The sequence below is a fragment of the Haemaphysalis longicornis genome, unplaced genomic scaffold, assembly GCF_048455015.1.
Source record: "Haemaphysalis longicornis isolate Haplotype H1 unplaced genomic scaffold, Haemaphysalis longicornis Haplotype H1 scaffold_10, whole genome shotgun sequence".
In the NCBI taxonomy this organism is placed as follows: Eukaryota; Metazoa; Arthropoda; class Arachnida; order Ixodida; family Ixodidae; genus Haemaphysalis; species Haemaphysalis longicornis.
This window is the reverse complement of record NW_027526204.1, coordinates 56540780-56563191: the sequence shown is the minus strand read 5'-3', so window position 1 is coordinate 56563191 and position 22412 is coordinate 56540780. Positions and strand designations below refer to the sequence as shown.

The 22412-nt window shown below is 45.2% G+C and overlaps 1 protein-coding gene across 1 annotated transcript in view; it reads left to right on the top strand.

Annotated features, from left to right (window-relative positions):
* The window catches only part of LOC144159846 (uncharacterized), a 36923-nt gene that overhangs the window by 6678 nt on the left and 7833 nt on the right, over positions 1-22412 (top strand). The window contains exons 3-7 of the mRNA XM_077691512.1: positions 1858-2077; positions 8581-8740; positions 14108-14223; positions 17791-17914; positions 21460-21657. Of these exons, the coding sequence (XP_077547638.1) occupies positions 1917-2077; positions 8581-8740; positions 14108-14223; positions 17791-17914; positions 21460-21657 (759 nt within the window). The 5' untranslated portion in view covers positions 1858-1916. The remainder of the gene's footprint in view (positions 1-1857; positions 2078-8580; positions 8741-14107; positions 14224-17790; positions 17915-21459; positions 21658-22412) is intronic.

Sequence of the window (22412 nt, the reverse complement as noted above, 5' to 3'; positions counted from 1 at the left end):
TTTCGAACTTTATTTTTCATTTGAGTGTACGATGCTGTGAGTGTGCGCAGGCGCGAATATTTGGCTGTTCCTATAAATTACACGCTTCCTGAATAAAACATTGGTTAGCCTGCACCGCGTCCTGTATTATTTGTGCCTCTTTCTGTGTCCCCGTGTTACTGCGCAGTTATATTTTGGATCAATACCAACTCGCCCAATTCACTGTACGCCATTTGACAATGCACCTGAGTGGGTTGGTTTCTCAGGCCATCCCCGGTGATGACAGTCTGCTGTGATGACAATTTTGGTAAGGATGTTTGGGGGGTAGGCGTTTGGAAGTTTTATTGACGGGCTTGGCAGCAAATGGAAATTTTATCACACGTTCGAGCTGCGCGGTTCTCAAAGCCCTCGCTTTTGCAATTACAGCCAAGTAATCCATCAGTGATTCTCCCGCATTGCTAACTATGACGCCTTAGTCGCATTGCCTGAACGTGATACTATGCTTTGGTTAATGTCGCTTCATTAAGTTCAACTAAGGAGGCGGACCTGAAATCTCGCATAAATTTCTAATGGCATTGTTCTCGCGTTTTTTAATTGCGGTAGACGCTAAAGCTACATAAGTCTACATACCTTTTTCAGGGAGCAGTCACTGAGGGCATGCGTGCCGTTTATTGGCGGAGCTCATTTCAAAATATAGAAATGTATGACTTTATTCTACAATCTGCAAATCCTGTTTGTTACTCCAGTGCGTCAAAGCTTCATTGCATGGGCACGTGTGACGGAGTAATTTTAAGCCATTAAATGAGCTTTAGATATCTTGTGGCCTGTAGATTTGTGGATAAGAACAACGCTACAGAGCCGGAAACGCGCTGGTGTTTTTGTATAGATGCCTGTCGTTGAGGCTCCGCGAGAACGGGTTAGGCAAAAAAGGGATAACAAATGCTTACTGATGACTCAAACGCCATCTTGAAACGCCATGTTACACCCACGTATTGCAGGCAACTAAAATTATTACGTTATCTTATCTTATCGAGGAAATGTATGCAAGGAAGCCAATGTGAACTTAGCAACATGTGGCAAACATTTATAAATTTAAAGAAAGCAGTGTTCATACGTGACTGCCTGATTATCAGCAGTGGCAGATTTTTATTGAAGTGCGCATTAATCAACAATTTTGATTTGATTCTGGAATTACATTCATCTGTAGATTGCCGCACAAGTAATGGATTTTACAATTTAAGATAAAATAAACAGGTAGAAGCAGATACCGGACGTAAACAGAGAATTCTGCTGCCCTTTTTTATTTAGCCGTGAGTTACATTGCCGTAAGACAATATTTTACCGTCCACCAGTATTAGCACGTCCGACTACTTCCGTGTTGTCCTAGACCAAGCCAACCTGGCCCGACAACCTGCTCGTGGATGACTCTACAATACAGATGTCGCAAATGCTCTGCTATAACCAGAGCCACCACCAAAAGCTAAATCTGCATGGTTCTTTAGTGCTTGTCTGGTTTCCTGCTCAAGTTACTGGACGTCGAAAAAGATTTTGTCTTCTACAATTGACCTTACCTCACATTCTACCTCACATCACGCTACTCCGTAATCATCAAGGGAAGGGCTCCTCTATTTTAATCGGGCAGCACTATGGATGAGTAATTGAAGTCCCATCACTCGAAGGCGAAGGAGCGTTTTGTAAAACTGGCGGCGGTGACGCCCGACTGTAGACGAGGAGAACGATCCTTGCTCCAGCCTGCGAAGAAACGCAGAAGTAACTCGCACTCTTCTTCGAGCGGTCGACATTTCACCTGGCTGTAAATGTGTTTTACACACACTGCCGTCACCCTGCCAGTGACTGCTGTCTTGCCTTTCAACTCAGGGCACCGTTTCAAGTCTACACCTGTGGTGTGCGTCTTCGGCAGCGGCTTCAATAGCAGTATGCCGTTCCCAGACGAAAACCTCTGCGACCTGGTCGTGTTCGACTCACTCTACAAGGAAGGCAGGAATCTGTGGCCAAGCCCTGATGAAGACCTCCTACATTTCCTTGGAGAGGCCAGGCAGCAGCCGAGCTCGCAGTTCGGCTTGTCATTTGATTTTGAGTAAGTGTTGGGCGAGCGTTAAACACTTCTGAACGCCCAAAAACATCTTTTAGATAGTTGTTTCCAAAAAGATAACTTTCTATCTTCAATAATTTCCTTCCTTACTGAACATGTGCAAAATACCACTGTCGGTTCTGATGTGCTGTTTCTCATTAAAAGCTGCACTTCGAACGAAGACGAAAACCGAAAACGCCCGAGTGTCAAGATTTTGGCGCATGTTAAACATCCCACGGTGGCCTAAATTAATCAGGCGTCATTCACGACCGCGCACCTCCAGATGTCATTTCGGTGCATTGAACACATGAAATCTATATTTTTGATAAATTATGAGATACGCATTCAAGCGCAAAATAAACTGTAAGGAAAACGTACATTTAGGTAATGTTTGTGTTGGTGCATTTCCAGTTCCGAGACTGCCCCCTAGAAATGCGTAGGTGTGCATTTTGACGATGCTGGCATACACACCAGTTTGTAAAGCGGTATCGTCGTCCATTAGGCCGAAGTCCTAGCGAGAGCAGCGTACCAGTCTTCTCGACCGAGCCATGCCTGCACAAAAAAGGATGTAGCACAAAGAGGATAACCATGGGGAAGCAATCTCCCAGCTAGTTTTTACGTCCACTGTTATCTGATATTACACCACACAGCCACATAAAAATTGTTCCTTTCTGGAGTTCGTCTTGTTCCGCTACAATGACCACCTTTGAGAAGAGGCCTGTCAGCCACCCTGACGTCTAATGGGAAAAAAGGATAGGATTGGTTTGTAATAGCGAAGTTGCTGCCCGTGTACAGTCTCTCTCCCTTGGAGTTGATACGAAGAAGGCGTGGGTAGTTCCACGATTCATTTCAAGGGCGAAGTGATCTTGTAACAACATAACGACCGCGGCATTTCCAAACGATCTTTCAGGAAGAACCGGCAGTAGGACATGACATTAAAGCCCAACAAGACGGGCGTGACGGAAATTCTAGATTGCAGATAATCATGGCGAGATATTTGTCGGTGTTGGCGCTCGGATGCTAAGAAACGGGGGACCTGACGGTATTTCTCAGCGATCTCCAAAACTTTCGAAATCGGTGTATATTCGTAAGTTTCCGTCGGCAGCCCATCCAAACTTTCACTGTCTATGCTTTTATTGGCATAAAGAATTATGACCCCGGGTTTTCGAAACTTAAATTTTTTTTAGTTCTTGTTTATATATTCAGGCGATTGGCTTAACTGGTCCATTCCGCGAAAAACCGGCGCCCGGCATCAGCGTCCCGGAAGAATGGTGGGGAAAATGGTCCACGGAGCAAAAAGTGATGTAAGAGAAAAGAAAGTTTAGCGGTCTCGGATTCGAACCCAGGGTGTCGGAATGCGAATCTGACCGGCATACTCTGCTCTACAGCCAATCCTTGGCAGAGCCTGACCACACTTGTATGTTATGTCACAAGGGATGAGTGACTGGTAATTGATTGGATTTTGCAATTTTGTCGCTCATAACGCTTTAATTACTCCTTATGGAAGTAATGATCCTTGTATTTATTTTTTAGTCTCATACATTATAAAATTATTTATTATAATATTACTGCATTTTTTCGCGATACTGCTTATATGTGCGGAAGTCACTATCTGTGGGCCGAGATGGTCATGCCTTTCTTCTGTTCTTTTTTTTTTTTTTGAAACCACTAAGCCCGACACCTCGAGGATTGAGCCACTTCACTATCATGGCTTCGGTCTATAGCAGACACAACGCGGCTTGCACCGCGCCGTGACCGTCTGCGTAGGTGTCTTTCGCGCACCTCAGCAGAAATTTTGTTTTTAATTGTCAGAGAAACGGAGCCCGTGATTCGAAATTCCACGCAGTAGCTCGCACCACTAACTCAATATCTGACCAAACGTTGAGGTACGTACAGTCAGGTGAAGATTTTTCTGACTATATTTATCTGACTCCTTACTAATTATGCCATGTACGTGAATTTATATAAGCTGCAATAAAACGTTGTATAACACGGACACAACGGAAGTAGTCCATTATTGTAGAGTGTTCGCTGGATTGCTTGTTTGAACCCCTTTTGAATAACTAACGTGTAAAGTAATCGACTATTCCAAAGTAATTTCTGCATCCCCTTTTTGGGCGCTAATGGTAATTGTAATAGGCTATTTTTAGTTGAAGGAATCGTTATTGTAATCGATTGCTACGTGAGTTTATATAAGCTGCCATAAAAAGTTGTATAACACGGACACAACGGAAGTAGTCGATTATTGTAGAGTGTTCGCAGGATTGCTTGTTTGAACCTCTTTTGACTAAATAACTTGTAAAGTAATCGATTATTCCAAAGTAATTTCTGCATCGCATTTTTGCGCGCTAATGGTAATTGTAATAGGTTATTTTTAGATGAAGGAATCGTTATTTTAATCGATGACATTTCTTCAGTAACGTGTTCAAGTCTACGCGTAATAATAGGCTTGGTCACGTAGCGCATTGAGACCTTCGATTATAAAAATGAAGAGCCAATCTACGTTGTGGAGGTGGATGACCATCGAAGCGCTTTTGAGAATGACATAGACACAGACATAGACATAGACGTGACAGAGGTCGTAGACGAAATGTATGAGCAAACTTTTTTCTCCAGAGTGGAAGACGGCCGTCTCTAACAGAGTGTTGCTTCGTCACATACACGCAACCATAGGCATAAATTATGCCGCGGATGAACGCGGGTAAAACTGGGTTAGCATTGGAAGCTCGGTGTTTGTGCCAGAGTGCACAGTGAACGCTATAGCACGCCAAGACATACCACGACCGGCTTTATAGATAACGGCCGGCCCATGCTCATCGATTCCGCGATCCAAGTAGGTTATTTCTTGTTTAGTTTTTTTTTTAATTCTTTTCGATGCCACTGCACGTGGTAGCGCTGCTATTGATCCCAGTTTCCCCACTGTTTACGCCTTTCCTCACCGTTGCGTCGTATTAGCTTCTCTTTTCCTCGGCCCGTAACGCTCACTCTTTGCCGATTCATTCTCGGAGAAGTGCACACCGTTTCTGGGCTTTACGGTGTGCATAAATGAGTTTTTTACAAAAGCGAATTTGGGACTTGCTTGGTTAGCGAAAGCACGCACCCAGCTGGATGGCGTCCGCCAAACGCGCACCCGCCCAGATATTGTCCGCAAAGAGCGTCCACGGCTGCTAACCCTTGGCCAACGCGTTCCATATATCGTTCCACGCGTGTCATAGCACTTGTACATCAGCAAGAAAAGAAAATGCAAGAAATATTCAGCCTGTGTTGTTTGACAGCTTGAATCAGCAAAAAATAAACACGAGGAGCGCGTGGTGAATTTCTTCCGGTTTGCGACCCGTTCCGTAGCACGGGTCTATACAACGAAAAACTTGGCGCAGCTTGAACTAGTGGTGGGAGGCTGGAGAATCAGAACAGCTTGAGGTCTACCTAGCTTCTCCGCACGCTGACAGCGTATCCCAGGAAAGAGGAAGCAGCCCAACTCCCAGCAGTGCAAAGCCATTTTGATGGAAATGTAGAGCAAATACCATAAAAGTACGTAGAGTGATCTATTCAGTCGCAATAGTCGTCATACCGTTCGTCGCCATCTTCCGGCGGCACAGCGGCGCAGGGCGAATCTTCTTGTAGCGCGTCCGCACCCCGGTAAAACACGACTCCTTCGTCAGCTGGCCCGGTGGCCGTGTCCACATGTGGACTGTGAAGAGATGGCTTCACAGATTCGTCGTCATCGCCTTCGGCGCGGTGGACCCGTAGCGCACTGGTGGCTGTTAGCGTCACTAAATAAGCTACGCTCAAGCATACCGTCACTTCGTGCACCCGGACGCGTCTGGTGGCTATATTGCTTCTGTCTTGCAGTGTTGCCATCTCTCCCAACGAAACCGCTGCCAGTTGTGCCGGGCAGAGTGTGACGGCCTCTCTAGCGTCCGCGCAGCACACAGAGAGAGAGAAGATAGGCGCCCAGAAACAAAATGGCTGCGCGCATATATAAACAAATGTCACGTGATGCCAACCGACCAATGAAAATCCTGGCGGCACATAACAGTGAGAGAAAAGAGTGGTGATACTCTAAAAGCCTTTATTTAGTGACGCTAGTGGACCGGTAGCGCACTGGTCGCTGCAGGACGACGGCGACGCAGGCGGGAGCTCCTCATGAGTTGTAAGCGAACGCGCAAAGCCTGGACGCCCCCGGGTGGTCGCCGCGAGGAACACGCTCCCCTGCACTCGAGGTGTTCTGTCTACGCCAGAGGGATTTGTGTCAGCCTAAACGGCTCTGCTGTTGAAAAGACACGAAACGAGCATGGATCAGGAAAATTCAGGGATGCTTAAACTCACGCACAAGACTCGTAATTTTTGGAGCTGTTGTAGGTGATAATTGCTGGACAGATAGTTAAGTTTTATTGTCATTGTTCATTTGCATATTTGCGGTGCTACTGATCGTAGTCGCATGCATCGAAGAGATCGTTTTCTTCGCGGTGATTGGTGGATGCAGAATCATTTTCAGCCCCGTAGACTTTCACCAGCACAACTCGCGAATCTTGCACTAGTCACGCAAGGCTCGAACAACAGCGAAGTTTGCAGGTTTTTTTTTTTATACGGGAGCACTAAAGGGCACATCACCACGCATCTGCAAAAGTTTGAAATTGTTTATTTACATGTAACGTCATTGCTTTGCCGTGTGCTGGTAGTAGTCATCGTCATGTTCCTGATGTGAAGCATTAGGCTATGTTCGGACTACCGACGCAAAAGCCATATCGTGATGTATGGACGTAAAAATACGGCGTGTCACGCATTTTGGCAAGGCGAGACGTAAAAAAACGTCATTTTTAAGGTTATTACGACAGTTGCGGCAACCGTCTGAACTCGGCCTTACATGCGCGGTAGCCCTTGACAACAGCGCTGTAATTTTGTTTTGCTAGAGCCACTGGCAAGCCAGGTACTCAGCGGTGGCCCTGAGGCGCGCGCTTACGAGCGCTCGGCATTTTCTGGTTCTTCGTAGTATTTGCCGGTCTTTTTTGCAAAAGCCGCGAGACACGCTCTCACGAGCACTTCTCATGTTCTTTGTATTGTTTCCTGCAACACCGACGTTACGGCTTGTACGACAGCTCCGCTGTTAATAAACCCGCAGTCTTGGTTCTTATATGCAGCTTTTGTGGAGATACTGCAGCATCAGCTTGGATAGTGAATCTAGAACTTGTACCTGCAGTGAGTCTGCTGTCGAGGTTATACATTACAGGCGACATCGGCAGAAGGCTTGGCGACAAACATATCCACACAAAACGGTTGCGCGAAATACTATTCAATGACCTTGTGCAACTTGCTTTGCCTCGTACTTTCGGCAAACATAAAGCCAAGAGCGATAAAGTTTCCTTATGTTCAACCGAATAGAAATTCTCGAAAACAAGGAATGCCCGTTAAGAGGGAAAATGTGTTAACACCAAGTTTTATTTGTATGCGTTAAAGTTTGCTTACTATACAACCTGGTCTAGACTGAATGGCAAATTCTCTGTCCTGGCCGGTATTATACATATACTCATCGGTACTATCGTGATCAATTGGTAAGACCGCCGTATTTTATGCGACCAGTCGCGGGCCGCACTGCGAGTGAAGCGAAGCTGACAAGGTTGAGAATTAAATTCAGAACCACCTGACAGCGCACTGTCCGTACATCGAAAATTTTCGGCATGCTGGCTCCCATTGTCGACGGATGCCAGGAGCAGGTTGCTATCTATAAGCCGTTTATAGACCTAACATAGACGAAGTGAAATGTTATGCGGCCAGGGCCTTTTTTAATGTTCTGATGACACTCGCCCTTACTCTGCTGCATTCCCTTCTCCGCAACTCTTCCCGTTTGGCGTACGAGTGATGAGACGCTTTCGCTACGGAAGCTGCCTCCTCCGCGGATCGGCTCGGTCGGTGGCCGAAGCGACGTTGGTGCACCTTGTGTCAGCCCGGTAAACCGCACGCGTACTTGGTTGACCTTGATCGCACGAGGCGCTTGCTTGGAAGTTGGAAGGATGGTACCAGGCGTTTCCTGGGTTTGCACCTGGAGTAATAGTCTTCGTCTCAACGTTTGTTTTAGAAACATGCGCGAAGAGCAGTGCAAACAACATTTGCATGGTGATTACACAAGAAAGCATGTTCACGGTAAAAGCGTATGTAGAGTGCTGACTACAGCAATTGACCATGCTTCTCAAAAAATTACCAGAGAGAAGAAAACTATCCAAATGAAAAATGACCATGACAATGTTTACTAGAGAACAGAATACTCTCAGTGGTGCTGTGTCTGTTTTGATGTAGTGTGGACACTGTATCATGATTGTCTAAACAGACAGTGCTTTGGTTATACCATTCTCAAAAGTAAAGTGTAATCATGGCGCAATACAGCACATAGGTAGTCTCACGTTTCTTTCAGAATTTTCTGTCTCTGTTTTAGGTGATATATCCTCAGCGTAACAAATAAGTTTATAACTTTCAAGCCGTTCTGTATTTCGTCCGTGCTGTTATTTACGCAGAAATCGCCACAAACTGCGTCAAACGCTGGATGACGGCAGTGCGAAGGCTCTTATCGATGACTACTGGCACGACAACATACACCACTATGGCATGATGGACATCAATCCTAGATCTCTAATCAGTAGCGACGAAGTTTACCGCACCTTCGAACTTTTCAAGGTAAGAGTCTTATCGGGCCATATCGTTGTCTACTGTGAAAAGAACAACTTCGAGTCTCAAAAAACAAGTGTACCACCGTGGAAGGTTCTTTTCCTTTAAACATTTGTTCCCAAATGGGTAGTTGGTTGTAAGCACACCAGCTGTTGTTTTAGGCTGCGAAAGAGTGTAAAAGGCCTTTCTGCAAAATTTGACGTTTTTTGTTGTGACTGGCACGACATCTAAATAAGCACCCAGTTGTTGCAGAATTACTGCAACACACCACGTCTTGGCTCGCGCTAAAGGAAAAAATTAAACATTACTTAATGTCGGGAATTCTGTAGCTCTACTGCGTATAGTTTGTATAGCGCTACTTTGTGCAGTTTGTTATAATTTTTGTTGTGCGCCTGTAGTGCTTGCTGCTATATTACTTTTGATAAATGTACAATTTTGGCTTTTCCTGTATTTTATTGGAATTAAGTGTGGAATTGTGTAGCGTTACGCTGTGTAGTTTGTAAATATTTGTGTTGTGCGCCTATTGTAATTTCTGCTATATATTTTCAAAAAAATGTATAATCTTATTTTTTCTACATCACCTTTGTATAGCTAGTTGTCATGTTTTGTTTCTGCCGTTTCTGTGCAATGCTCAGTGGCTAAGGCGTTGCGCTGCTGAGCACGAGGTCGCGGGTTCGATTCCCGGCCGCGGCGGCTGCTTTTCTGATGGAGGCGAAAAGCGAAAACGCCCGTGTGTACGATATTTCGGCGCACGTTAAAGATCCCCAGGTGGTCTAAATTAATCCGGAGCCCTCCACTACGGCGCGCCTCATCGCCGGCGTTGCGTCGGCGCGTTAAACCCTACAATCAATCAATCAATTTCTGTGCAATGTTGCAATGTTACATGTCCGGGGTTGATGACCACCGTCAGGCAGAGTTAATCTGCCTTTTGCCTCTCCTCCCGCGACATGGTTTGTTTAAATGAATGAAACAGAAATAAATGAAATGAAATACAACAGAAATACGCTGCGTAGGGCACGGAATGATTTCTTAAGGCTTTACCTTCGAAGCAAAGCTATCACACGTGGTAAACAATGTCGAGTCACGGCCGGACTGGAGAGGCGCGCGCGCCTCCAGTCCGGCCGTGGTCGAGTACGTCCTTTTCAGGAGTAGTCACTTGTCATTTTAATTCTTGTGTACTTCTTTCTCTGTTTCTCATCGTTGTCTTTAAATTTTATATTATTTTATTGCACTTCTATTTATTCTTCCTGTTTTTCCCTTTCCAGTTCTATTTTGATATTTTTAAAGTCTCTCTTCTGTAACGTTTTTACCGTTTTTCACTTTGTTAACTGCATAGGTTAAGCACCTTCTACTTCCTAGTTCGTTGGCTCAAAATTTTCTCCTGACATTTCTCTGAAATATTTCTTCTGTTAAAATTTTATAGCAGTAGGCGGACCGTATGAGTGTTGATACCCTAATTGTGGAAGTCCTTGGTTCTGGCTGACCATTTTGAGCTGGCAGACGAAGAAGTTGTGTTATGTCCACTCTTACCAACCTGATAATAATTCATTAGCATTTCTATTATGCTCACGACAACAGTGCAGCTGAAATTGGATTCAACACAAAATACTCACTGTGGTTCGAGGAACGCTGCTGTCAGCGCACAAATTTCTTGTCCTTTCCCTATCCAGCATGCGCACTCAAACCTCCAAGAGGCTCCGCTCGAATTTTCGGCAGATATCTTACGATAACGCGCAAAGACGTGCCAAATATCCAGACCTGATTTTTTGAGTTACACATTACGTTGCTTATCATAGTTTCTCCTAACAACACTCCAAAAATGTTTTAGAATTAAGTAACCACAAAGGTGGATGCGCCAATCAGGGCGTAGCAGCACTAAATATTGACGTTGGTCTAGTTGGGTACAGAGTGTTTGAAACACAGCTCTGAAAACCAGGGTAAGATAGAGGACAACTACAAGTGCTGACGAACAGTGAGGACAATGCTTATTGGATTTGACAATACAGCGCACCAGCACAATCTTACGACGGTGCGACCAAGTACCGCCAGAACGCTAAGGAAGCTAGAAATGAGCAACTGCCTATAGGTAACCCAGTTGATATTTGAAAAGACATCATTTTTTTTCTTCAACTGCCACATATGCTTTCGCCCAGTGAAGTAGTGCCTCCTCAAGTGAGCTCACGCAATCATCCCTCTTAGTTGCAACCGCCAAGAATTCGTATTATTTCTCGAAAACGGGCATCTGGGTGTCATTTCAAGATGCGTGTTTCTTAACGGTTTGGAGTCCATCCTTTTTCAACAGTATCTGGCAAGATTGTTTTCTGTTTTCGAGCGCATGGTGTACGGGTGCTGTATAAAACGACCGTTGACGCACCTTCGTGTCTGGCCCTTATAAACCAGCTTGCAGCAAGCGTGATTTGATAGACTACACAATCAACACATTTCACGTATTGGTTTGCCTGATTCTTTCTACGTTTTGATTCGGATCCATTTCATTATTACCCTAGGCACAAAAGCCCGTCCGCACGCCATCCTCGTCTCTGATCTTCTTACGGCGGTGTGAAAGGAGGTGCACGTAGGGAAAGACTTTAAGGCGGCCACAACCGTCCTCCTCTGACCTTCTTGTTGCCATGATCGAACACAGCCTTCTCAAAATAGATCCAGGGGACCTTCGCAGCAACAAAACGGAATACCCGGCCGATTTGATCTTGCTCACTTGGCAGTCCAGGCTTATTGTCAACGTGTGGAGATAGGTCTTTGACTCAGCGGTTTGTATGGAAGGAGCAGCTATACCCCGTCTTACCTTCTTCTAGTGGGTCGAGGTGAATGGCAGGAGGCCTATTTCGGATCGTGGTGCGTATTCCCAACACACGTGACTTCCAAACGTTTATTAAAGGTCCACAGACATTCCATTCTTGTCCTTTGGTCTCTCGCTGGATACTGTCACAAAAAATAACTCTAGAAGTTTGTGCTTTTGGCTCGTAGAGTGTCCACACCTCTTTTAGAGTACCAGGAAACGGTACACAGAACAAAACGTCCTCAGAACTGCCAAATCAGGAAAAGCGGAATGCAGACGCCAGTCAGACAGCATGTGGATGGTGACAGAGTACAGGTGCTATAGTACACGCAGTGCACACCACTTTTAGCTGCACGTTGAACTCGTTTTTTGCATCAGGAAAGTTGATATGCGCGGAGAGGGCTGTGCCTTGAAAAAATGTGAGACCACTCCGGGGTTTCTCACCACGACGGGGTATCGACAGTTTTGACAGAGATAGACATATAAAATTGTATTCTAGTTGAGAAACCGCGGAGCAGTCTGAGACTTCTTGAAACCATAGCCCTCCCCGCCTATCAGGACCCTTTCAGTGGACCTAAAAGGTATGTATTACTGCCACCCACATAACCTCAGTCTGGAAGCTGTGAGTGAGACCATCGACGTGTTTGGAAACACAAATTTGCAAAGTGAATGTGGTATCGGCACGCAGGCTCTTCTCGGTAGCCTGGCATTCTACTCGCAGTACTCTTCTGTGATGCATAAGAACCAGCTGTAACTACAGCGAGAGGGGGTGTGCATAGGTTCTTGTAATGCACCTGTGCTCAATGTCCTCGTACTTCCTGTGTACTAACAGCGTCTGCATTCCGTTCTTCGTGATCTGGTGGCAGTGAGGACACTACGTTGTGCGCACAATTTCTTGGTGCTCTTCAAGTGGTGGGGAGACTCTATTATCTTGAAGGCAAGGTTCTAGAGGCATTTTCATTTGTTCTAACGATGCTCAAAATAACCAGCGAAAAATGAAACAAGAAGTTCAGGTCCCTGCACCCGAACCTAACTTTTGGACGTCACGTGTGATGGGAATACGCACACGATCACAAATTGTCTCCTGCCGTTCAACTCAGTCTACTTGAAGGTGCTAAAACGTGGTATGCCTGCTGCTGCCGCTCAGAACGAAGCTCCACTGAACGCGTTTGGAGAAAGCTGAGTTCTATCATGGCAACGAGTAGGTCGGAGAAGGATGCACAGGGCCGTCTCAGCGTCTTCCCTTCGTGTAAAGTGTTTCTAGCCCCCTTATGATAAGAGACAAGGCAGTCGTGCGGGCTGTGTTTTCACTGCCAAACAAATTGGCAAAGCTATGCGCCATGGTTAATAATGAAACGTGACCGAAGTACAAATGTGGAAAGAACCATGCACAACAATACGTAAAATGTGTGGGTTGCGCAGTCATGCAATCCCACTTGCGAACGAGCGAGTCTATATGAGGCCACACAGGAAGGTGCGCCAAGAATCATAGAGAGCACGCGTGTATCAAGCGCGCGAAAACGGGAAGCAATTTTGTCACACACTGGAAAGTGCAATTGCTACACAGATCGTGATGAGACAAGCATCTTGAAACGATAACAAGACGCTCGGTTACGTGAAATCATACGATGTCTCGGCCATTGGGATGAAGGGAGATGATCGTGTGCGCTCGAATGCGGAAGCACTCCTTGTGTGGGATATAGCATATCTTGGCAGTTAGAGAATGAGGATATTGCTGTGTTCTTCGAATAACAACTGGGTTACTATTAGATAGTTGCTTATTTTTAGCTCTTTCACATCTCTCGCTTTCCCTCGTGTATCTTCGTACGACTACGCTGGTGCGCTCCTATATGTTGTAAAATCTAATAAAAGTGTTGCCCAAGTGTTGCTGAGTGCTTGTGGTTGCCCTCTACTTCATGCAAGCATCCGACGGTTTTTTCAAGCAATATCTACAGCAATGAGCCAATTCTAGTTTTCACCGCAACCTACTTGATGTAAGATCTTTTTTGTTATACATTTATATAGCTGTGAGGCTGTGCATCGAATATCTGCCGTAAAATGGAAGGTTCTGCCGAAAGCTTCGGGCTATTTTTTATTCATAAAATAATAATGCTTTTGGCAGTGACAATGGTGTTTGGCCACTTTGTGTTTGATGATACGACACTATGTTGTTATAAGTAGTTTGTGCCGTCGGTCCTCCCGCTACTTCATTGCGTGCAAACCACACAATGGAGAGTGTTAGTGCTTTTCTTTTCTTATTGTCTGCTTTATCAAACACGTGGTTGATATGCAGCATTTTTTTCTTTTATTCGTCTAGTGTACATTTTTGTGCCCATGCGTATTGTGTGCATTCCACGCAAACTTTCTGTAAGCGTTTGACCAAGCCTTAGAGAATCAATCAATAAATGAATTAAAAATAAGCGCATTTCTAATTCGGTGAGTACATTCAAAAGTGTTCCTGCTGGAGGCTTTGTGTCAATGTTGGCAGTATTGTTTAAATGAATAAATAAATAAATAGTAATGTTTAATCAAACATTCGCGATTTCCTTGTCAATGTCCGGCGACTTTCTTAACTACAGGCTTTCTACAAGCTGTTGGATGCCCAAGCAACCCCCCGAGGCGAGACCACGCTGGTCTTCTTCGGTTTCTCGCCCGTTAGCCAGCAGTGGGTCAGCTCCTTCCCACGCTTTTTCAGGTACGTCTCAACACCGCCAGTTCTTTTATCTCAATAAATGGTACTTCCCGTATCATGCCGTCATTAAGTTTTGTTAAAAAATCCGGCCGCGTCCGCCCGAGCCCATCTGTTTCATCCTTCTAGAAATGAAGGTGCGATTGCCTCTTCGGGGATGGTTATTTGATAAGAAAAAGGGTTTCACTCATTTGTAACTATCGTATCCTGTTCTTCTTCAGTTCGTAATGTTCTCGATCTAATTCCATGACTCCTGAAGAAATGTTGCTGAGCGAGAAATTCTCTCAGTCCAAAGCTCGATAGGGCACGGCACTTTGCTGACTGTTTCTTCTAGACGTATAGTCTATTGCTGGGCGCAAAACACTCCAAGATGTGTTATTTACTTCAGGAACCTTGCCTTACCATTTACAAGATGACATTGCAGCACCAACGTCCTAAACACCTTTGCTAAGAGAGTTGCCTCTGCTGTCTTGCGTAACAGCCTCGAATAACCGATTCCGCCTTCCTCCAACCCGAATGAGACTAACAGTGGCAGTTTCTATCTAAGCATCACAACCGCCGAGGTGTGTTGTAGCCAGGGTTTTTGCAACACATTGAGCCTAAAAAGTCTTTGGTGGTATAAGGCACGTGAATGGCTGGCTTGGTCTTTCACATGGGGGCGGCACCTTGTGTTTGGTGTGACTGGTATTCTTTCATTTGCCCGCCTTTACTACGCGGGGACTGCTGTGTGGAGGTTTCAAGGAATTTTTTTGCCTAATTCTATTCTACATTGTGGCGCGATAGGTTACTTAAACGAATGACGTCACAGCCATTTTTATCTTGATGCGAAATAAATGGCGGTGTTATCTCCATTTAGCAAAGATCAGAGGGCAAAGTTGACGAACTGACAAGGCAACCATTGCTCATACTACTGGATGGGACGCAGTGTGCGTCATGACCACAGGTAGTGCTGGCTGAGGTGGCGGGATCTGCCAGCGCCGCGCACCTGGACTAGCAGGGCAATGGTTCCTTTTGACGGCATAGGTTGTGAATACCAAAACTGCCGACCATTCAGCAGGAAAGAAAAAAAAACTGAAACACTTTCGCTTAATAAAGCAGCTGTTTCGGACCCAGCCAATAGGAGTGCCGTCAAGAATGAAAATCGAAACGAATCGTGCACAACACTCAATATTTGCCAACATGTTATCCTACTTCTTTCTATGTATGTTGCTCATCCGGTTGAAAAAAAGAAAAAAAGAAAAGCAATGAGATCCGACGTCATGAACTTTTGTAGCGCCCTTAATTTTATCAACCAACGCGAGAACAAAAGACCGTACCTAATCTGGTTCTTGCACCAACAGTTCGGCTTAAAAGTGCGAAAACAATATTTATTTCGATGGGCCAAAACTCTATCGCTCCTGGAACACAGAACGGCCTCAAAATGGTTCACGGTTTAAAAGACAGGGCCACCGACCGGGAACTCCGTATTGCGGGATTCGCCCGCATTCCCAAGAACACCACAGCTCCGCTGATGTATTTGAACGATGGGGTTTCAATTGGATGCGTTGTGCCCTTGGACTTAAAAGCATGGTTAGGAAGCATGCATGTAGGCGTACCTGAACAATTTTAACATTTTGAATGCAGCAGTACCAATGAAACGAGCGGGAAGATATGTTCCCTTTAAACGTCCTTTTTTCTTGGCGGTGCAGTGGTTGGTACATGAACAGTTGCCTAAATGAACAGAAGGAACATACCCCATGAGAAACAGATCAAGGTTGTCCTAGTTGCGCGATTGGGCCCTTGATCTAAGAAAACTTACGTTACACACTTTGCTAAGGCCTACATTAAAAATGTAAGCACGGTAATTACCGAAACATTGTTACTCTGCAGCAAACTACGTTTCCTTCAAATGACCGCGACTAAACGATGCGGATGCGGTTATGGGTGGACTCATTTTTATTTTTCATTTCATTTATTTAATATTGCAGGCTCACAACGCGCAAGCAGCAGTGGCAAGACAAGGACAATGTAACACCAGTCAGTTCGGCAAAAAAAGTAATCGAACAAAAATGCAAAACAAGCAGGGTAATGGAAAGAATAGGATGAAGTTTTAAACACAAGTAATGAACGCAGTCAAGGCAAAAAAATTGTTAGACAACTCGTAGCACAACAATGTATCAAACGCGGCAAACTTCAGTTCGGGCTTGTGGAACTTAGGTTCAGATAAGTTTCAAAGTTATCTACAGATGCGACTGCAGTTTGGGGCAAGAACTTTCATTCTTGAATGGTGTTAGGAAAAATAAAAATTTAAATTCTTTGTGGGAGACAGTGACAAAAAATTGTTATGTGTATGACGAGACTTAAAGCGAAGCTTTTTACCTCTACCCCCCAAAAGTTCTGTGGCGACCGTTGGCGTCCACAGAAAACTCCCGCGAGAAATTAGAAGTTACTGGCACGGCAAGGAATCGAACCTGTAAAGAATATAGAAGCGCAGCGAAAGTTCCTTGTTCTACCAAATGAGCTACGGCCCCACGCGGAGGCAGGGGTGGCAGACGGTGCACTCACCGAGAACATCCGCGTTCTCACCTCCTGCGTTCTAGCTCAATGCCACGTGATAGATAGCGTCACGCGACCTCTTGCAGCTTTGTGCATTCAACCCGCAACACGTGTGGCGGCCGTGTGCACGCCTTGCGCATGCGTTAGTATGAAAATTCAAGGATGCTGACACCAGCGCATGGCATCTCCCTTCTCCTCCATCTCTGCCGCAGATCTCGTCGCCTCCGTCGGTGGTGGCAGACGCGGATGAGAAGTGTGGCTGTCTAACACCGGGTATTAGCTTCCTTTAATTTTATAAAAAGTTTCCATTTATGTGCTTCACCACTACAACTCAACCAACCACCATTCATTTATTATGCAGGGATTAAACCTTAGCAGAGATAATCTCTTTCCAGTAATAAAGGGTGTTAAGTTCATTTCACTTGTATCAGGTTTTAGTCTTTTTAGAGCTACGTGTGTGAATTCAAGTGACGTCGAATGGGTAATCGTCGTGGGTGTCTTCTGCACCTTCACTTTTCAACCACCTTTACAGGGTGGATGGGCGCGCAGTTATTTTCTTGACGAAAGTGGTATAGGATAGACAGCACGGTTTAACCCAAGCCTATTGCTGCCTAATTGGTGAAGAACCTACAAATAGAAAAATTGCCGTTCTAATTTGAGAGTAGGCGGTTATTACTGATCATAAGGTGTGTCACAGATTTTAAGTTTCATTGTGAGTCAACAAAACGCACAGCCATTGTTTGAATTTTCTCGCAAGTATGGATGCATATTGGGTGGAGGGATCCGAGACTATGAAAGCATATTCTAATTTTGGTTAAATAAAATCGCTGTTCGCGAGGTACTCTCTCTTTGTTCTGACTGTTAATCTTTTAGTTTATGCCTCTTGTTATGACTCGTCACAGCAAAGAGGATCAAAAGACCAAAAAGATGACTATATTATTAAAAGCACATCTGCGCGTCTCACATTTCGAGACTAACGCTTTCAGAACCACTCCGTCAAAACGAGTGCTTAAAGTGTGCTCGGCCATTTCTTTACAGTGCCTTTAGGCCGGATATTTTTGTGGTTCGAGGGCATAACTCTCTCGTCAACCACAACGATCCGGGATGCAAGATCGCTCCGCCTACTCTGATGGGGGAACATAGCGGCTTTCCTTTCTCTCTGGTGAGTTGTGCGGCTGCAAGGTGCTGCCAATTGCGAAACATTGCTTCTCATTTTGACTGTTGATAGTTGTCTTTGCATTCTTTGTTCTTGTTTTCTTGTGCCGCTCGTGACTTATGACACGAAACTTTTTCTTATTCCTTTTCATTCGCGCATCATAAGATAACCGCGTCATCCAAGAGCCCTGTCTCTGTTGTGTCCACGAAGGCTGGGTATAAATACTTCTGCAGCCGCAGGAGACGAGGATGACGGCTATAACTCGCAAGATCACTGGCTAGTACACGATGAGAACCGAAATACACATGAGCGGTAAATCTTTCGATCCTGCGTCGCATACGTCGACCTGCTGCAAAGCTGGCAGTCGAAAACTAAATTTTTGAAGAAGGGTTAGTTACACAAAATGCTTTTCGCCAATATGAAAACAAACGGGCTGCACGTCGCGATAAGGAGTTATTGTATCCAAGATGTGACTTCATGTTATATTTACGTTGATATGCGAGGACTTTGAATCATAATCGCGTTTGAAGGCTACCGTCTAAAACTCGCAACCGTAAACCATCGCTTCTGCTTCTTCTCACTCTGAAGAACGTGTGTGCTGCAATAGATATGGTTCCCACTAGAACCAACAGCAGATTTCCCATAAAGGCAGCTCAAGCTAACGTGAACACCAGGAGCGACCTCCTCTAGCCTGCCGTCATGCCTGCGAGATCAACAGCAGCTCGCAGTGCACTTTCATGTGGTTAAGCAGTACGGTATGTTTAAATTCGTGGCTTTGAAACGGGTAAAGAAGATATCACAAAAAGGACGGAGCCGAAGTTGCGTGTGCGCGCGTTCAGCGATGTGCGCTCGTGAAGTCCTGTACTTACACTATCTGTGCACGAGTGTCACGCGGTATCGTTGTCTGTTATGCAAAGCATTCTGCGACGCCACGAACCGGCCAAATTTGTACTTGTTCATTTCAACTTTGGTCACTGATTACATACAAAAATTGCCCGCGTAACTGCTTGCTTTGCTGCAAACGTCGTTGCAAGGCAGTCTTCTGCCGCCGCTGCTACAAGAGTCGTCTCATCTTTTCCTTGCACTTTCTGGGCATGTCTTCGCGTCTGCACCTGGCACTTCATGACAACTAGCATGGTCGCAGAAGGATGAGAAACCGCATGATCTGGCGCCGTCCGGCACCGTCCTTTCAGGCGTAACGTCTGAAATACGTCTAACGACACTTGTGGCACCATCTGGCGCTGGCCCTAGGAAACACGACTTTGCGCCCCTGGACCAATGCCAGGAGGTGGCGCCGTGTCTGCGGCGGAGGGCTTCGTGTTTTGAGTTCCTACGGTGTCAAATATTTTATTTGCATGGCAGTCAAGAAACAATGGCATATTTTTAACTGAACCATTCATGTATTCTTTTAGCAAAGGACACTGCAAATACCAAATATATATGGCTGCTGTGCTTCAGATAAGCGAAATACTTTGTTTTTGCGCAACAATTTTAATAAGTATGAACACTGCTACGGGATACAGACGTCTAGGAATGATTTTGGCTATATATAATAGTAATAACGATATACGGCATTTGTTGAACGATATAATAGTCGCGTTCAACAAATGCCGTAACGTTGGCCAGGTTGAAGAATCGAGGGATGGACAGACATACTTTCCGATTTTTTTTTGCGTTCTGATAGCCTAGGATTGACTATCGCCATAAAACCCAGTCGACATTCACAAGACAAGCGCAGACATCTCCGCTGTTCCTGTAGATGTTCCTTGTGTTTCTTTTCGCCGTATGTAAACGATCACCACTGTCGAAGTGAATTACTTCGCAAATTTTAGAATATAGCTACAGCCGGAATAGAAACAAGGGCGCAGAAAGATGACTGGACGAGCGCTGACTTCCAACTGAATTTAATACGTCCAGTCGTCTTTCTGTGTCCTTGTTTGTATTCGCGCTGTAGCTATTTTTTAAAATGAACTACCAACTCGCCCAGCGGTACACTTTGTTAGACTTCACAAAAAAAATTATCTGACGGATAACTGTGCACTGTGACTTCCACAATGGCAGGGTATGTGGTTTTTAGTAGATGCTTCAAGTTTCACTGTAACGGGCTTGGTACACTGCCAATGAATTTAATCTGAATGACTGTAACTGTAACGTTAGGCCGGGAGATTTAAGGTCCCTAGACATGCCGAATTAAGATGCAAGAAATAGGCACTACGTAGCCAAATTACAAAGGAGAATTTTGATGAGCATACGAAAAAATAAAAGCAAGTTTTCCTCTCAGTATGCCTAACGTGCTACCTGCGTTTTTTTTTTCAAAGCTTGATCTTGTATTTTGGTCGTACTAACCAGCATTGTAGTGCTCGGATTGTGCACAAGATTTGTGTCCTAGTCTATTGTTACTCCAGATGGGGGAGGTGTACTCCACTAGGTGAATTTTTTAATTATTTGGTGGCAACAAATGAAACAAAAGAAAGCAGTCGTTATCATTCACGTAACTTGTTCTCGCACTGTGCGTAACACAGAGTGGGAAACGGCACAGCTGTCGGCTTTGTTCTTATTACGCGCGTTATTAGACTAATTTCCCATTTTCATTTTGGACAATCGCTGTTATTTCAGCCATCACATTCAAACCGGAAACGTAGCTTGGCTTGACGTCCTTCTAACCGATTATGGTGTTTCAAAACTTTCTTGACTTCATCGTTCAATGTATGATAGAGCAGAAAAAAGGAAGTAAAGAATGGATCTGCTACGAATTGATCCACACTGAAAAATGCGTCACTGGAAAACGTGGAAAAATCAGGTTAACAGTGCGGGACGCTCGAAAGATTTTTACGTGAAAAAGCGTTTTGAAAGTACCATCCGCCCTGCGTCTGTTGCTTCTATAGGATGCAAAATAAAAAGTGAGGATTGCGCTGCGATGGTGGAGGAGCGTGCTAGAAGTCTACCTCATGTTATCGCTATAATACAGGAAAAATCAAAAACAGAAAGTCTTCTGGAGTGAAAGGATTATGATAAAAAATTATTGATAGAGGACGCAAAACAAGAGTGAAGGTCATAGATATGAGAACAAATGCGAGTACAAGACATTGTCGCTCAAGCTGCAAATCAACACAGTGAACAGGAAGCGTGTTGCGGGGAATCGATTAGGGTATAACCATAGTGTAATATAAACACTACTCAAGAATCGCGTAAGAATAACTTGTAGGCGGGCAACTCAGCAGAAAGACAGCGAGGACACTGGAACCGAACGATTGAAACTTGCGTAGAAGAGCATTCTCCGATATAGGAGATCTGACGTTGCAGCCTGCTTGGTCCAACTGTGCGTGCATTAACTTGAATGCAAAAACCCGCATTAAAAGTGCCTCTAATAGGATATGAATATGTCAGAAAACATGCCACGCTTCAAAGCAGCAAAAAGTGTATCGCCTTGTTGTAACCTTTCGGCCAAGATTGTACTGTTTAGCTTGCCGTTGCCGCAACCTTCGGGCCTGGGGTAGCCAGAAAAGATTGCAACTAATACATCTTACGGGTTCTAATGTCTTATTTGGCAGTCTACGGCGCACACGGCAGTGAATGAAGTGGCCTCATCAAAGTATGCAGTCAACACATCTCTGGCGGTCTCAGTCAGCATGGCGGGACGCTGGAACAGACCACGAAGTTACCCAAACACCGACGTCGAGGACTACCGCCTCTTCAAGAGTTGCACTGCCCTGCCGAGCGGCTTACAGCAGTTCGGAAACATCTACGAGGTATCAGACGGGGTTTACAGTCGCGTATTTTCTTTTGATCTAGTCAACACTACAAACACTCATAGTTAAAAAACTTGGGGTCACCGACCAAAGGTCAATTAGAAGCGTAAAAAAAGACGTTTCGTCTTAGCCTTGTTCCCTGAGGAGATAAGCCCGAAGCACGAAGTTTTAAGTGTGCCGAAGTAATCGCCCCAGTCATTTCGCGTACGTCGGAGAGAAATTGCCTGCATTGTGGTTCAGGATTTTTGCTGTGATTTGTAATATCTGGGACTCGAGATATTGGCGTGACAGCCATTTCTTCTCTTTAGCGATAACTGATGCGGCTTCCAAGTCTATTTTGTGTCGTGGCTTCCACGCGCTCCCCTACCTCGTTCGAAGCTATTTTCTTGTTTCTGACGTCGTTCTTGTGCTTCCGCACTTATCTTTCAAACCTGCCGCTCGCACCAATGTAGCAATAATCGCAGACTGCGCAGGGAACATTGTATACTACCCCTGGGAATTCTCTTTGTGGATCCTGTCTTTGACGGCCACCAGCTCGTGTCCCAGCCTCAAAGATTTTCTCACACCACGTACATATGGAATGGCTGCTCGGGCTCGGCAAGGAGGACCAACGGGCTCTGAAGGGCGTTCTGACCGTCGTAGAACACAATCCACGAATGGTTGGGGTCGCCGCGATGGCCCAGTTCTCGGTGCACTCTGCGTAGACCAGCAGCCCCATCTTGTAGCTGTGAGAAAAACCTTTTGGCTCATGGGGT